The sequence below is a fragment of the Rhinatrema bivittatum genome, unplaced genomic scaffold (assembly GCF_901001135.1).
Source record: "Rhinatrema bivittatum unplaced genomic scaffold, aRhiBiv1.1, whole genome shotgun sequence".
Classification (NCBI taxonomy): Eukaryota; Metazoa; Chordata; class Amphibia; order Gymnophiona; family Rhinatrematidae; genus Rhinatrema; species Rhinatrema bivittatum.
In genome coordinates, this window is record NW_021821478.1 from 42,137 (window position 1) to 57,857 (window position 15,721).

General features: G+C 55.2%; 1 protein-coding gene across 1 annotated transcript in view; it reads left to right on the forward strand.

Moving 5' to 3' along the window:
- NFKBIE (NFKB inhibitor epsilon) overlaps nt 1–7,915 on the forward strand; it is a 28,808-nt gene extending 20,893 nt beyond the window's left edge. The window contains exons 3-6 of the mRNA XM_029586876.1: nt 1,487–1,706; nt 2,016–2,104; nt 4,762–5,010; nt 7,578–7,915. Coding sequence (XP_029442736.1) covers nt 1,487–1,706; nt 2,016–2,104; nt 4,762–5,010; nt 7,578–7,688 — 669 coding nt within the window. The 3' untranslated portion in view covers nt 7,689–7,915. The remainder of the gene's footprint in view (nt 1–1,486; nt 1,707–2,015; nt 2,105–4,761; nt 5,011–7,577) is intronic.
- Nucleotides 7,916–15,721: the final 7,806 nt, after the last annotated feature.

The window sequence follows — 15,721 nt, forward strand, 5'->3', positions numbered from 1 at the left end:
TGTGTGAGTCTCTCCCTCCATCACTGGGTGTCACTGTGAGCTCAGGGTGTGTGTGTGAGTCTCTCCCTCCATCACTGGGTGTCACTGTGAGCTCAGGGTGTGTGTGTGAGTCTCTCCCTCCATCACTGGGTGTCAATGTGAGCTCAGGGCATGTGTGTGTGAGTCTCTCCCTCCATCACTGGGTGTCACTGTGAGCTCAGGGTGTGTGTGTGCGAGTCTCTCTCTCCATCACTGGGTGTCACTGTGAGCTCAGGGTGTGTGTGCGAGTCTCTCCCTCCATCACTGGGTGTCACTGTGAGCTCAGGGTGTGTGTGCGAGTCTCTCCCTCCATCACTGGGTGTCACTGTGAGCTCAGGGTGTGTGTGCGAGTCTCTCCCTCCATCACTGGGTGTCACTGTGAGCTCAGGGTGTGTGTGCGAGTCTCTCCCTCCATCACTGGGTGTCACTGTGAGCTCAGAGCGTGTGTGTGTGTGAGTCTCTCCCTCCATCACTAGGTGTCACTGTGAGCTCAGGGTGTGTGTGTGCGAGTCTCTCTCTCCATCACTGGGTGTCACTGTGAGCTCAGGGTGTGTGTGCGAGTCTCTCCCTCCATCACTGGGTGTCACTGTGAGCTCAGGGTGTGTGTGCGAGTCTCTCCCTCCATCACTAGGTGTCACTGTGAGCTCAGGGCGTGTGTGTGCGAGTCTCTCCCTCCATCACTGGGTGTCACTGTGAGCTCAGGGCGTGTGTGTGCGAGTCTCTCCCTCCATCACTGGGTGTCACTGTGAGCTCAGGGCGTGTGTGTGTGTGAGTCTCTCCCTCCATCACTGGGTGTGACTGTGAGCTCAGGGAGTGTGTGTGCGAGTCTCTCCCTCCATCACTGGGTGTCACTGTGAGCTCAGGGTGTGTGTGTGTGCGAGTCTCTCCCTCCATCACTAGGTGTCACTGTGAGCTCAGGGTGTGTGTGTGTGTGTGAGTCTGTCCCTCCATCACTGGGTGTCACTGTGAGCTCAGGGGGTGTGTGTGCGAGTCTCTCCCTCCATCACTGGGTGTCACTGTGAGCTCAGGGTGTGTGTGTGTGAGTCTGTCCCTCCATCACTGGGTGTCACTGTGAGCTCAGGGTGTGTGTGTGTGCGAGTCTCTCCCTCCATCACTAGGTGTCACTGTGAGCTCAGGGTGTGTGTGCGAGTCTCTCCCTCCATCACTGGGTGTCACTGTGAGCTCAGGGTGTGTGTGTGTGAGTCTGTCCCTCCATCACTGGGTGTCACTGTGAGCTCAGGGTGTGTGTGTGTGCGAGTCTCTCCCTCCATCACTAGGTGTCACTGTGAGCTCAGGGTGTGTGTGCGAGTCTCTCCCTACATCACTGGGTGTCTCTATGGGCTTGCCTCTTGGCTTGATAAGGTCTTCATGTCTTGCCAGGGAGAAAATAGGAAAGAATTGCAAAGTAGGAAAGAGATGGAAGAAGCCGGCTGCCCGTGTGTTGCTGCTCTGCTTGTTCCCCGTGCAGGCTCCTCTCCACCTGGCGGTGTACCTGGATCAGCTGGACGTAGTGCGGGCCCTGGTGCGGAAAGGCGTGAACCTTGAACTGCAGGACCAGAATGGAAACACCGCCCTGCACTTAGCCTGTGAGTGGGATCACGTGGGCTGTGCCCGGATACTGCTGCAGGAGGACCAGCCCGAGGACGGCTCCCAGGCCCGGCCGAACCTGCAGCTGCAGAACTGGAAAGGTGAGGAGGAGGGGGCAAAACCAGGGGGGGAAGGCTCTCTGGACAGGACAGCAGCTGGAGGGGGGGAGGGGTCCCTTCCCCCGGGGGGGGGGAGGAAAGGGGTCCCCCCTGGAGACGACAGCAGCAGGATTCGGCTGCAGAAGGGAGGGTCTCCGGTGATAACAGACGTGGGGGCAGGAGCTGGAATAGGACTGTGCTGACCCTGCCCCCCACCACCCTGTCTCGCCCGTGTTAAAGCTCCCAGCTTGGCTGATCCCGGGGAGCCGCAGGGGGATGCCTGATTTCCTCTCTCTCTCTCTCTCCTTCCAGGTTTAGCTTGCCTGCACATTGCTACCCTGAAGCGGAGCTGCTCCCTCATCTCCCTGCTGCTCCGGGGAGGCGCCGACATTAATGCGCAGGTAGGACCGGGAATGCCAGGGCCCTCTGACGAGGAACAAAGTGACAGGACCTGGCCAGCTCCCCTGGGGGGGAGGGCACATCAGACATCTCCTTCCTCCCTTCTGGGGCCTTGCAGCCCTGATCCCGTCCCCGCTCTGCAGCCTGTGGTCCTGCCTCCTACCCCGCTTACTACTGGGGGGGATTCTCCGCAGAGCACCAGAGGCTCTGAAGACGCCGCCGCAAAATGAGTTACAGGCGTTGTGAGAAATCCCTCGCAGCTGCTGTGCGTGGTTCGGGGGGGGGGTGGGGAAACCATTTCCGCAGGCGCGGTGAGTTCTCCAGAGTTACCCGCAGGCGTGTTGCGTGAATGCACCTGTGCACGTCGGCCCTCGTTCCCCGCACTCCCAGACGTTTTCAGAATGAGCTGAGGTGCATGAGAGACCAGATTGGAAAATCTGCCCTAAAGTCTGAGGCTACTTTATGCACACAAAGAGCAGTCCTACCTGCGCAGGCTGCTGAAACTTACCCTACATCTGGCCAAACAGCCCAGTATAGTCACTGTATGAGTAATGATTCATATAAAATGCAGGCCAGAGAGAAAGGATTACTCATACAGCCTGAATTTTACATTTTTTTTTTTTTTTTTTTGTGGAGAATTCCCCCATCTTTAAAGCCCAGCCCTCGCTCTTCAGCTTCTCAGGGCTTGGTGCGGGCTCTTTGAAGGTAATCCCCAGGCAGCAGCAGCAGTGCAGGGGCTTCTGCCTGACTGGCCACCTCCCCACTTTGGGTTGAGCCTGCAGGCCTTCGCTGGCGGAGCCCCTGGGGAAGTGATTCAAGCGGAAATGAGGCAGGCTGAGGTCAGGGCTGGCAGCACGTGAGGCAGCGTCACAGGTCAGGAGGGGTTCAGCAACGAAAAGTCTTTCCAGGGCGTAGGAAACGGGGGAAAAATAAGCACAGAGCAAAGACAGGGAAACACTGGAACTGGGTGCAAGGCAGGAATCATACAAACAAGGACAGAAAACAGGCAGGAGGGCAGCTGGAAATCCCCACAGGAAGCGGGGAGAAGGAACAGGCGGGAGAGGGCCACTGGAAAACCCCACAGGACGCGGGGAGAAGGGACAGGCGGGAGAGGGCCGCTGGCAAACCCCACAGGACGCGGGGAGAAGGGACAGGCGGGAGAGGGCCGCTGGAAATCCCCACAGGAAGCGGGGAGAAGGAGCAGGCACGAGAGGGCTGCTGGAAGGGCCCCACAGGAAGCGGGGAGAAGGAACAGGCGGGAGAGGGCCGCTGGAAGGCCCCATAGGAAGCGGGGAGAAGGAGCAGGCGGGAGAGGGCCCCTGGAAGGCCCCACAGGAAGCAGGGAGAAGGAACAGGCGGGAGAGGGCCTCTGGAAGGCCCCACAGGAAGCGGGGAGAAGGAGCAGGCGGAAGAGGGCCCCTGGAAGGCCCCACAGGACGCGGGGAGAAGGAGCAGGTACGAGAGGGCCCCTGGAAGGCCCCACAGGAAGCGGGGAGAAGGAGCAGGCGGGAGGGCTGCTGGGAGTTCATATTGGAGACAGGGAAAGAAACAGAAACTTAGACAAGCACAGAAAAGTGCAGGGGTGGTCACAGCAGGGAGTAAGGAAGATTGGATGAGGAGGCAGTGGGCTGTGAATGAGGCTTCAAGGCGTGGCAGCACTGCCTCATGTGCCTTCCAAACAGGCCTGTGCAGCTTGGTCTTTGGCCCACTGAGGGCCCCTGCAGGCAGGAGGACCACACAGCAGCCAGAATTCTCACACATCTTTCTCCATGCCTTGCCTTGCCTGTATCCCCTCCTCAGGCACCCTTTCATCTCTCTGGCCCCCCTCCCCACACTATCCAGCTTTTGCTCTTTTTCTCACTCTTTCCCCCCCCCCCCCAAAAAAATGTCTCTCTCTGCACCAACTTTCTTTTTATCTCTCCCTCACCCCTAGCAAGATCCTTACCCCTCCCTCAGCATTCTCTCTCTCGCTCTCCGCTTCATCCCAGGCCTCCGTTCTCTCTCTGGGCCTCCTGAAGTTCATTCTCTCTCTGTGTATACGTCCGTCCCACCCTAAATTCTCTCCACAATTTCTTTTAATTTCTGTCTCTCTGTCCCCAGTCCTAGTTTTCTCTCTCCGTTTCCCTCCCCGTTATCTCTCTATTAGGCTTCCCCACACGTTCTCTGTCTTTCTATGCTTCCCTCCACAGCTCGCTCATTCCATCCCGGCCGATGCCACTGCCTTTTCTGTCATCTGAGCTACTAACGCTGCCTTCATCTTTTGGGCTCTGCAGTCCCTTGGCCTCCATTAACACTGACTCAGTCTTCCCCGAGTGCTGCCCCTCCTCCATTTTCAGGACTCTTCAGGTGAGGCTACGGCACGCACCGGGCGCCTGCTCTCCGGGGCCAGATTCTCCAGCCTTCCCTTTCTGCCCTCGTGCGTCCTGGAGCTCGGTGCACGGTCTCTTACATTTTGCCCCGTGTCATTCCCTCCCCTGACCGAGCAGCCGGGACGATGGCCCCGTGTGGGTTCCTGATAAAGGACGGGCAGCTGCCTGCTGCGGTTTTGCCCACCAGCGAGGGCGCTGTATCCCAACGTGAGAGGGCAGTGCCCGCTGTGAGCCCCTGCCGTCACCTCCGTGTGGTCCCTGATCCCTCCTGCCTCCCGCTTCCCTTCCAGGAGGGAACCAGCGGGAAGACCCCCCTGCACCTGGCGGTGGAGACGCACGACCGCAGCGTGGCGGGATACCTGCTGAGGAAGGGCGCGCTGGTGGACGCGCTGATGTTTAACGGCTGCACGCCGCTGCACCTGGCCGTGGGCAGGAGGGACGCTGGCATGGCCGGCCTCTTGTGCCATTCAGGAGCCGACACCCTGCTGAGGAACGTGGAGGACGAGACCGCACAGGACCTGGCAGACGGCAACGAGGACGTAAGAGATTTCCCCTTCCTGTTCTCTTTCTTCTTACTGCAATGGGAATCGGGGTTAAAAAAACGAACTGGCTGTGGGGAGGGGAGGGGGGGGGGCCAGCCCTGAGGGTCAGGGGCCACACTGCCATGTGGAAGGTCTCTGGGTCTGAGTCCTGACGCTGCACTGAGCAGACTGGGTGTGTCACAGGAGCTATAAAGCAGGGGGAAGAATCCTGGGGTGGTTCCCAAAGAAAGCTCCTGCTTCTTAACGAGATGGAAACTGCCTTGCCAGGAAAGAAAACCTGCCCATGCTGGGAACTGCAGTTGGTAAGGCATGCCCTCTTCTGACCTGCATTAGCTATGACTATCAGTAGTGAAAAGGGCAGCTGTACCCATGCTCAGGGCAGGAAGCTGGGGAAGTCATCACAGGTCCTGCAGTCCCAGCCTCTCCCAGCAGGAGGCGCTGTAGGGAATGCTGCAGGACTGTTGGGTGTGGGGAAGTCATCACAGGTCCTGCAGTCCCAGCCTCTCCCAGCAGGAGGCGCTGTAGGGAATGCTGCAGGACTGTTGGGTGTGGGGGAGCTCGCAGGCCCTGCAGTCCCAGCCTCTCCCAGCAGGAGGCGCTGTAGGGAATGGTGCAGGACTGTTGGGTGTGGGGAGCTCACAGGTCCTGCAGTCCCAGCCTCTCCCAGCAGGAGGCGCCGTAGGGAATGGTGCAGGACTGTTGGGTGTGAGGGAGCTCACAGGTCCTGCAGTCCCAGCCTCTCCCAGCAGGAGACGCCGTAGGGAATGGTGCAGGACTGTTGGGGGTGTGGGGGAGCTCACAGGTCCTGCAGTCCCAGCCTCTCCCAGCAGGAGGTGCTGTAGGGAATGGTGCAGGACTGTTGGGTGTGCGGGAGCTCACAGGTCCTGCAGTCCCAGCCTCTCCCAGCAGGAGGCGCCGTAGGGAATGGTGCAGGACTGTTGGGTGTGAGGGAGCTCACAGGTCCTGCAGTCCCAGCCTCTCCCAGCAGGAGACGCCGTAGGGAATGGTGCAGGACTGTTGGGTATGGGGAGCTCACAGGCCCTGCAGTCCCAGCCTCTCCCAGCAGGAGGCGCTGTAGGGCATGGGTGTGGGGGAGCTCACAGGTCCTGCAGTCCCAGCCTCTACCAGCAGGGGGAGCTGTAGGGAATGGTGCAGGACTGTTGGGTGTGGGGGGAGATCACAGGTCCTGCAGTCCCAGCCTCTCCCAGCAGGAGGCGCTGTAGGGAATGGTACAGGACTGTTGGGTGTGGGGGGAGATCACAGGTCCTGCAGTCCCAGCCTCTCCCAGCAGGAGGCGCTGTAGGGAATGGTGAGAAGGAGCTCCCCCATCCTGCAGTCCCAGCCTCTCCCAGCAGGAGGCGCTGTAGGGAATGGTGCAGAACTGTTGGGTGTGGGGGGAGATCACAGGTCCTGCAGTCCCAGCCTCTCCCAGCAGGAGGCGCTGTAGGGAATGGTACAGGACTGTTGGGTGTGGGGGGAGATCACAGGTCCTGCAGTCCTAGCCTCTCCCAGCAGGAGGCGCTGTAGGGAATGGTGCAGGACTGTTGGGTGTGGGGGAGCTCACAGGTCCTGCAGTCCCAGCCTCTCACAGCAGGAGGCGCTGTAGGGAATGGTGCAGAACTGTTGGGTGTGGGGGAGCTCCCAGGTCCTGCAGTCCCAGCCTCTCCCAGCAGGAGGTGCCTTAGGGCAGAGTTTCTCAGTCACTGCTCTGTGGACTGGCAGCATCCCTGCACAGAGTTTTTGCTGCTGGGTGGAGTGTCAGACATTGCAGCCATCCTCTGTGGCCACACAGGAAGCAGATCCCGCCCAGTCGCCCAGAGTCACAAGTGGGTCATTTTCACCTGCCCTTATTCTGAGTGGCTTCAGGCTGGGCCCCATAGCACTGCACATTGCTGCCACTTCCAGATGTGGGCATAGACTGCTGCATTTTCCAGCTCTTCACCACCCCTGGCACCAAACAGCTGCCAGAACATGAACATTGGTTTCAGCCGCGTCCCACCCTGCCCCTCCCCAGTTCTGTAAATAAACCAAATCCACTGGGTTGCTGGCTATGGAGCCACAAAGGCTGATGCAAGCCCCGGGGCCCCTTAAAAGGCTTAGCATCTACCCCCACCGTCACCAGTATATTTTTAGCCCCTGGCTAAGCAACCCCCGCTGTAGGAGAAGACCTGACTTGTGTTTTTTCTCCTCTCCTGCTTTGGGTGCAGGAAGCACAAGTCCTTTGTCATAATTCTTGTAATGAAAACATTAGGGGGTGGCTGTGCTGAGACTGAAGGCGACTCCTGAAGGGGAGGCCTGTAACCCCCCACCACACACACACTCACTCTTTATCCACTTAGGGGACCCCTGTGCTCTTTAGATGTCTTCCTGCCGTAAATGGTGCAGGAGGTACTGAGTGGGAGAGCTGGCTGCGTGCTGCAGGCTCGGGCTCTCCCAGCAGGCGGCGCTGTAGGCGATGCCTCTTTAGCCTTGGTAGGATGGACGTGTGCAGGTCGAGCAGGGCATCTGCTGTACGTTCATGCATGTGCTCCCAGCCCCTGAATTCTCTCTCTCTCCTCTCTCAGCTTCTTGCCCTTCTACCCTTTGATGACCTGAAGATTTCGGGGAAGCCGGTGGTGTGCGGGGAGGGACCCCGCAGGCGTCCGTACAACTCCAAGAGAGGAAAGGAGGGCTAAAGGCCTCCCGCCCCTGACCAAGAGACTGGCTGCTGCATGCCCGGGACCTCTGCCAGCACACGGACTGGGACTGGACCTCGTCTGCTGCTGCTGCTGCGAGGGCAGAGGCGGTGCAAGGGGGCCCTGAGGGCTTTTCACGCCGGCGTCGCTCGCTGCTCCCCGCCTCTCTGCCGCTGGCAGGTTCCCCCTGAGCCCCCGACTTGTGTAAATAAAGATTGCAACAGAAAGCGGTGTCCGCCTCCAGTGCAAACCGCGGGGCTGCGCGCAGGCTGCAGGGCTGGGCTTTTGCCAGCAGAGGGGGCGCTTCTCCCCGGCTCCCAGACCCGCAATCGGCCCTGACGTATTGCTTCATGAGCCGAGCAGCTGTAACGGCGCCGGCACTCACAAAGCACCCAGCTGACATTTGCACCCGGCTTGTAAGGACTTTTTTTTTTGCATTTAAATAAGTGGCAGTGGGAAACGTTCTGCCAGCTTGCGCTTTCTTGCAGCTCGGGCCCCCCTGTCTTTGCTGTTGCTGTATTTTTACGGCTGCATCCCACTTCCTCAGAAACCTACTGAAAAGGTATCATTTGTGAGGAAGCAGGGGATGTTCAGCTGGCACTCCCTCCCCTCCGCCTTGGCATCTATACAGTCAGCCTGGCAGCTGGGGGTTTACAACCTTTTCCACTATTAGGAAGGCAACGGAGAATGCAACAGAGAAAGTCATGATGCTTCTGCATTGCTCTGTGGAGTTCTGTGTGCAATTCTGGTCGCCCCCATCTCAACATATAGCTCAACTCAAAAAGGTACAGAGAAGGGCGACCAGAATGATAAAGGGGTTGGAACCGTTTCCTTTTGAGGAAAGGCTACAGCGATTAGGACTGTTCAGCTTGGAGAAGAGAAGGCTGAGGTGGGATATGATCCAGGTCTATAACATCATGAGCAGAAGAAAATGGGTAAATTTGAATTGGTTATTTACTCTAAAAAAAACACAAAGCCTAGGGGACACTTTTAAAACAAATCAGAGAAAATTTTCTCACCAACACAATTAAGATCAGAGATTCATTGCCTGAGGATGTGATGAAGGCAATTAGTGTAGCTGGGTTTAAAAAAGGTTTGGCCAAGTTCCTGGAGAAATCCATAAACTGTTATTAACCAGATAGAGGTGGGAAAAGCCACTCTTATCAGTCAGCAAAAGCAATATGGAATGTATTTAGTGTTTGGGATCCTGCCAGATACTTGTGACTTGGATTGGCCACCGTCAGAAACTGGGCTTGATGGATCCCCAGTCTGATCCAGTATGTCAGTTCTTATGTTCATGTCTTGCATTAAAGAAATACATACATTTAAAAACACCTACAAATGACCATTGCCTAGGTGCTTGCTAGGAAGTTTAATATGTCTTTTATTATGCAAGAGCCCCCTTACATGCAAGTCTGACTGCCAGAACCTTGTCAAATGTGCTCCCGGTGCTGCTCTTATATGATAAGAGGGCGTCAGCAGCATTTACATTGCTGGATAAGAGAGAGTCGCTATAAGAGCCAGACGGAAGGAATTTGAGTAGAGGTGACCCTTTTCAATTTTTTTTCCCTGCTTCTTAACAGGTCGATACAGTACAGTGTGCTCCGTCGGAGCGCACTGTCAGCCTGCTCTGGACGTGTGTTTTCCCTTACCCCTTATTCAGTAAGGGGAGGAAAACATGCGGCCCACCCGCGGCACCTAATAGCGCTCTCAACATGCAAATGCATGTTGATGGCCCTATTAGGTATGCGCGCGGGATCCAGTAAGTAAAATGTGCAGCCAAGCCGCACATTTTACTCTAAGAAATTAGCGCCAACCCAAAGGTCAGCGCTAATTTCTTCCGGCACCAGGAAAGTGCACAGAAAAGCAGTAAAAACTGCTTTTCTGTGCACCCTCCGACTTAATATCATGGCGATATTAAGTCGGAGGTCCCCAAAAGTAAAAAAATAAAAATAAAAAAATTTGAATTCGGCCCGCGGCTGTCGGGCCGAAAACCGGACGCTCAATTTTGCCGGCGTCCGGTTTCCGAGCCCGTGGCTGTCAGCGGGCTCGAGAACCGACGCCGGCAAAATTGAGCGTCGGCTGTCAAACCCGCTGACAGCCGCTGCTCCTGACAAAAAGGAGGCACTAGGGACGCGCTAGTGTCCCTAGTGCCTCCTTTTCCCCGTTTTTCCCGCGTCACCTCATTTAAATACTGAATCGCCCGCACCGGCGAGGGGCCGGTGCGCGCGCCGGGAGAGCGGGCGTTCGTCCGCTCTCCCGCGGTCTTACAGATCAACCTGTAAGGAAGGTAGAGCTCACAGATTGCGGGTGTCCCATGCATTCCCCTGCCACATCTGCATCACTGTAGGGTTAATTCAGTGTGCATTCAGAACAGGGACCTCTGATACAGGAAGGAAGGCCTTCTCCTGCCTTCCCAGTCCTTGCAAAGTCAGCTCTGATAACAGGATTAGGACAGACCCTGCCAAATGTGTTAATAAGGAGGTGTGAAAGGATTATCCCCTGGCACCTGGGTCTTAGGAAGAAGGGCTGGAGGCCTGTAGTCAGATCGGAATGGGGAAAAGCCTTTGTGTTAGTGAATCAGAAAATATTGCCCGTAAATTGAGAGCTTGAGTGACAGACTGACTATAGGGAGCAAGGGGAGTGTCTATGAGGTTCACTGCAACAGTGAACCCAGGAAGGAGCATCTCATCTGTACTTCAGATATGTATCTAAACTGAAAGGAGACCTAAGAATAAGACCACCAGAGGCCAAAAACAAATCAGTGGCTACTCTGAGATTCTTTGTTGAATTTCTGAATCTGTGAAACCGGAGGGTGGGATGTTGTATCAGAGGGGAGTGCTTCCCTCTAGCAGCTCTGACTGAGTGTGCCAGGACCACCTGAAGCACTGTGGGGAATACTGGGGGAGCTTCAGCTGCCCTGCCTCTGGAGGACAGGGAGGGGTTCTCTGTGCAAAGCAGGCCCCTCTATTGGCTGGTAGGGAACACTACTCGAGATGTGGTCTCCCCATGGAGCGCTACAGAGACATTATGACATTTGTTGTTTTATTCTCCATTCCCTCCATTCTTCTCTATTTGCTTTTTTGACCACTGCCACACCCCGGGCTGAGGATTTCAATGTACTGTCCACAATGACTCCAGGGGGGTGAGTGCTGATTCAGAACTGGGCATTGTGTACCTGCATTTTTCCCCTAGGTGCATTGCTTTGCACTTTTCTGCATTACATTTCATCTGCCATTTAGATGTCCAGTTTCCTAGTCTCACAAAGTCTTCCTGCAGTTTCTTAGTCTGTTTATGTCAGTAATTTTGTGTCATCTGCAAAGTGGATCACTCCCTTTTTCAGGTTATTATGCTTTCAGTGCAGATCCCTAGGGCACTCCTCTTATTTACATTTGTCCATTGGGAACACTGACCATTCGGTCCTCCCTGCTTCTTAACCAGTTACCAGTCGATCCCATGACGCTTTAGGGGTGCCTGTGTGTTTGTTCCCTTTACACTTTTTAAAAGGCTGGACCTAAGTTTGCCAAACTTGGAGGTCGGTCCTTGTTGGGGGGGGGGGGGGGGAGACTTCAGACTTTAGTGAGGGTCTCCTTTTTCCCCTCTCAAAGTTGCCATTTTTCCCATGAGAAATGCATTGGGGGGGGGCTTGACCCAAGGTTATTAGAATACTTAACTTGCTCTGGTTAATTTTATCTGGCGTCTCTTAAAGAAAAGCTTTCTCAAAGGCCTTCTGAAAACATCCAGTGGGAGCTGTGCGGGGGGTGTGTGTGTGGGGGTGTGTGTGTGTGATCCGGAGCTGTGCAGAGAGAGAGAGAGAGAGAGAGTGTGTGTGTGTGTGTGTGTGTGCGTGTGTGTGTGTGGGGGGTGATCCGGAGCTGTGCATAGTGAGAGAGAGAGTGTGCGTGCGCGCGCAGGGGATCCGGAGCTGTGCAGAGAGTGGGGGGGGGGGGGGGGGGGGGTTTGGTAATCCGGAGGTGTGCATTGTGTGTGTGTCTGTGCGCGCGCAGTGAGAAAGAGAGAGTGTGTGTGTGTGCGTGCGATCCGAAGATGTGCAGAGAGAGAGTGTGTGTGTGTGTGTGTGTGTGTGTGGGGGGGGGGTAATCCGGAGGTGTGCAGTGTGTGTGTGCGTGCAGTGAGAAAGAGAGAGAGTGTGTGTGTGTGTGTGTGGGGGGGGGGGTAATCCGGAGGTGTGCAGTGTGTGTGTGCGTGCGCGCAGTGAGAAAGAGAGAGTGTGTGTGTGTGCGTGCGATCCGAAGATGTGCAGAGAGAGAGAGTGTGTGTGTGTGTGTGTGTGGGGGGGGGGGGGTAATCCGGAGGTGTGCAGTGTGTGTGTGCGTGCGCGCAGTGAGAAAGAGAGAGTGTGTGTGTGTGCGTGCGATCCGAAGATGTGCAGAGAGAGAGAGTGTGTGTGGGTGTGTGGGGGGGGGGGGGGTAATCCGGAGGTGTGCATAGTGAGAGAGACTGTGTGTGTGTGTGTGTGTGTATTAGGAGGGGTGATCCGGGGCTGTGCAGTGTGTGCGTGCGTGGGGGATCCGGAGCTGGGCAGAGTGTGTGTGTGTTAGGGGGGTGATCCGGGGCTGTGCAGAGTGTGTGTGTGTGTGTAATCCGGAGGTGTGCATAGTGAGAGTGAGTGTGTGTGTGTTAGGGGGGTGATCCGGGGCTGTGCAGTGAGTGTGTACGCGCGCGGGGGAGCCGGAGCCTGGCCTGCAGTGCGTCCCCCGCGCCGCTAGGTGTCGCGCGCGGCTCGCGGCGGGTCTATGGCGGAGCGGCCTCTTCCTCTGTCTCAGCTCCGGTTCGGCGCTGCCGGTGTCGGCTCTCGGGCTCTCTCCCCCGGCCGATGAGTCCCTGAGGAGAGCAGCATGGAGCAGCGGGGGTGCAGGTGGGTAGATGTTTCTTTTCCATAGCAGAGCTGCCCCGAGTCTCCGCTCACTCCCGGGGGTGGGGGGGGGGGGAGTGAGGATGTAGCAGGTCCCAGGCTCGGTGGGGGGGAGGGCAGGGGCAGGTTTGAAGCTTTTTTTTAGGGGAAGAGCAGGGGCTTGGGGAGGAGAGAGGAATGAAAAGGCTGCGCAGGGCTTTGGAGGACAGTGTGGGAGTGTTAGGGGGTGGGGAGAGGTGCTGGGAATACCCGGGACTGGATGATGAAGGACGCAGTGTTGTGGAGGGGGTAGCGGGCAGGATGGTGTAAGGAAGGGGAAGGGAGAGGGTGTTCAGACGTGGCCCCTGCGAGGGAAAGTTGCTGCTCTGAGAGCTGTCGCCTGCCCTCCCCCCTGTACACAAGGGCTGGGCTGGCATTGCCATGGGCCGCGCGTTTCATTTCTATTCCGCTTTCTGGCACTGTGGGCATTGCCTTGTTCCCAGAGGGCTCACAATCCAAGTTTGTACTAAAATGTGCTTGCTCTTCATAGTCATGCATTATGTATGTGCCCGTGTGTGTACCCAGGGCTGCAGCTTTGCATACACTCCTTATCCTTACTGTGTGTGTATGTGCACTGTCCCAGGGCTGCCTATACCCCTTCTCCTTACCGTGTGCATATCTATGTAAGAGTGTGTGTGTATGTGTACTGTCCCAGGACTGCAGGTCTGCATATACCCCTTATCCTTACTGTGTGTGTACTGTCCCAGGGCTGCAGGTCTGCGTGTACCGCTTATACGTAATGTGTGCATATCTATGTAAGAGTGTGTGTGTTCTGTCCCAGGGCTGCAGCTTTGCATACACTCCTTATCCTTACTGTGTGTGTATGTGTGTACTGTCCCAGGGCTGTAGCTTTGCATACACTCCGTATCCTTACTGTGTGTGTATGTGTGTACTGTCCCAGGGCTGCAGCTTTGCTATCCCCCTTCTCCTTAACATGTGCATATCTATGTAAGTGTGTGTGTGTGTACTGTCCCAGGGCTGCAGGTCTGCGTATACCCCTTATCCTTACCGTGTGCATATCTATGTAAGTGGTGTATGTGTATACTGTCCCAGGGCTGCAGCTTTGCATATACCCCTTCTTACCGTGTGCATATCTATGTAAGTGTGTGTATGTGTGTACTGTCCCAGGGCTGCAGCTTTGCATATACCCCTTCTCCTTACCGTGTGCATATCTATGTAAGTGTGTGTATGCGTGTACTGTCCCAGGGCTGCAGGTCTGCGTATACCCCTTATCCTTACTGTGTGCATATCTATGTAAGAGTGTGTGTGTGTGTATGTGTGTACTGTCCCAGGGCTGCAGCTTTGCATATACTCCTTATCCTTACTGTGTGCATATCTATGTAAGTGTGTGTATGCGTGTACTGTCCCAGGGCTGCAGCTTTGCATATACCCCTTATCCTTACCGTGTGCATATCTATGTAAGAGTGTGTGTGTACTATCCCAGGGCTGCAGGTCTGCGTATACCCCTTATCCTTACTGTGTGCATATCTATGTAAGAGTGTGTGTGTACTGTCCCAGGGCTGCAGGTCTGCATATACCCCTTATCCTTACCATGTGCATATCGATGTAAGAGTGTTGTGTATGTGTGTACTGTCCCAGGGCTGCAGCTTTGCATATACCCCTTCTCCTTAACATGTGCATATCTATGTAAGTGTGTGTGTGTGTACTGTCCCAGGGCTGCAGGTCTGCGTATACCCCTTATCCTTACCGTGTGCATATCTATGTAAGTGGTGTATGTGTATACTGTCCCAGGGCTGCAGCTTTGCATATACCCCTTCTTACCGTGTGCATATCTATGTAAGTGTGTGTATGTGTGTACTGTCCCAGGGCTGCAGCTTTGCATATACCCCTTCTCCTTACCGTGTGCATATCTATGTAAGTGTGTGTATGCGTGTACTGTCCCAGGGCTGCAGGTCTGCGTATACCCCTTATCCTTACTGTGTGCATATCTATGTAAGAGTGTGTGTGTGTGTATGTGTGTACTGTCCCAGGGCTGCAGCTTTGCATATACTCCTTATCCTTACTGTGTGCATATCTATGTAAGTGTGTGTATGCGTGTACTGTCCCAGGGCTGCAGCTTTGCATATACCCCTTATCCTTACCGTGTGCATATCTATGTAAGAGTGTGTGTGTACTATCCCAGGGCTGCAGGTCTGCGTATACCCCTTATCCTTACTGTGTGCATATCTATGTAAGAGTGTGTGTGTACTGTCCCAGGGCTGCAGGTCTGCATATACCCCTTATCCTTACCATGTGCATATCTATGTAAGAGTGTGTGTATGTGTGTACTGTCCCAGGGCTGCAGCTTTGCATATACCCCTTCTCCTTACCGTGTCCATATCTATGTAAGAGTGTGTGTGTGTGTGTGTACTGTCCCAGGGCTGCAGCTTTTCATATACCCCTTATCCTTACTGTGTGCATATCTATGTAAGAGTGTGTGTGTATGTGTGTACTGTCCTAGGGCTGCAGCTTTCCATATACTCCTTATCCTTACCGTGTGCATATCTATGTAAGAGTGTGTGTGTGTGTATGTGTGTACTGTCCCAGGACTGCAGCTTTGCATATACTCCTTATCCTTACCGTGTGCATATCTATGTAAGAGTGTGTGTGTACTGTCCCAGGGCTGCAGCTTTGCATATACCCCTTATCCTTACCGTGTGCATATCTATGTAAGAGTGTGTGTGTACTGTCCCAGGGCTGCAGGTCTGCGTATTCCTCTTATCCTTACCGTGTGCATATCTATGTAAGTGTGTGTATGCGTGTACTGTCCCAGGGCTGCAGGTCTGCGTGTACCGCTTATACGTAATGTGTGCATATCTATGTAAGAGTGTGTGTGTTCTGTCCCAGGGCTGCAGCTTTGCATACACTCCTTATCCTTACTGTGTGTGTATGTGTGTACTGTCCCAGGGCTGTAGCTTTGCATACACTCCGTATCCTTACTGTGTGTGTATGTGTGTACTGTCCCAGGGCTGCAGCTTTGCATATACCCCTTCTCCTTAACATGTGCATATCTATGTAAGTGTGTGTGTGTGTACTGTCCCAGGGCTGCAGGTCTGCGTATACCCCTTATCCTTACCGTGTGCATATCTATGTAAGTGGTGTATGTGTATACTGTCCC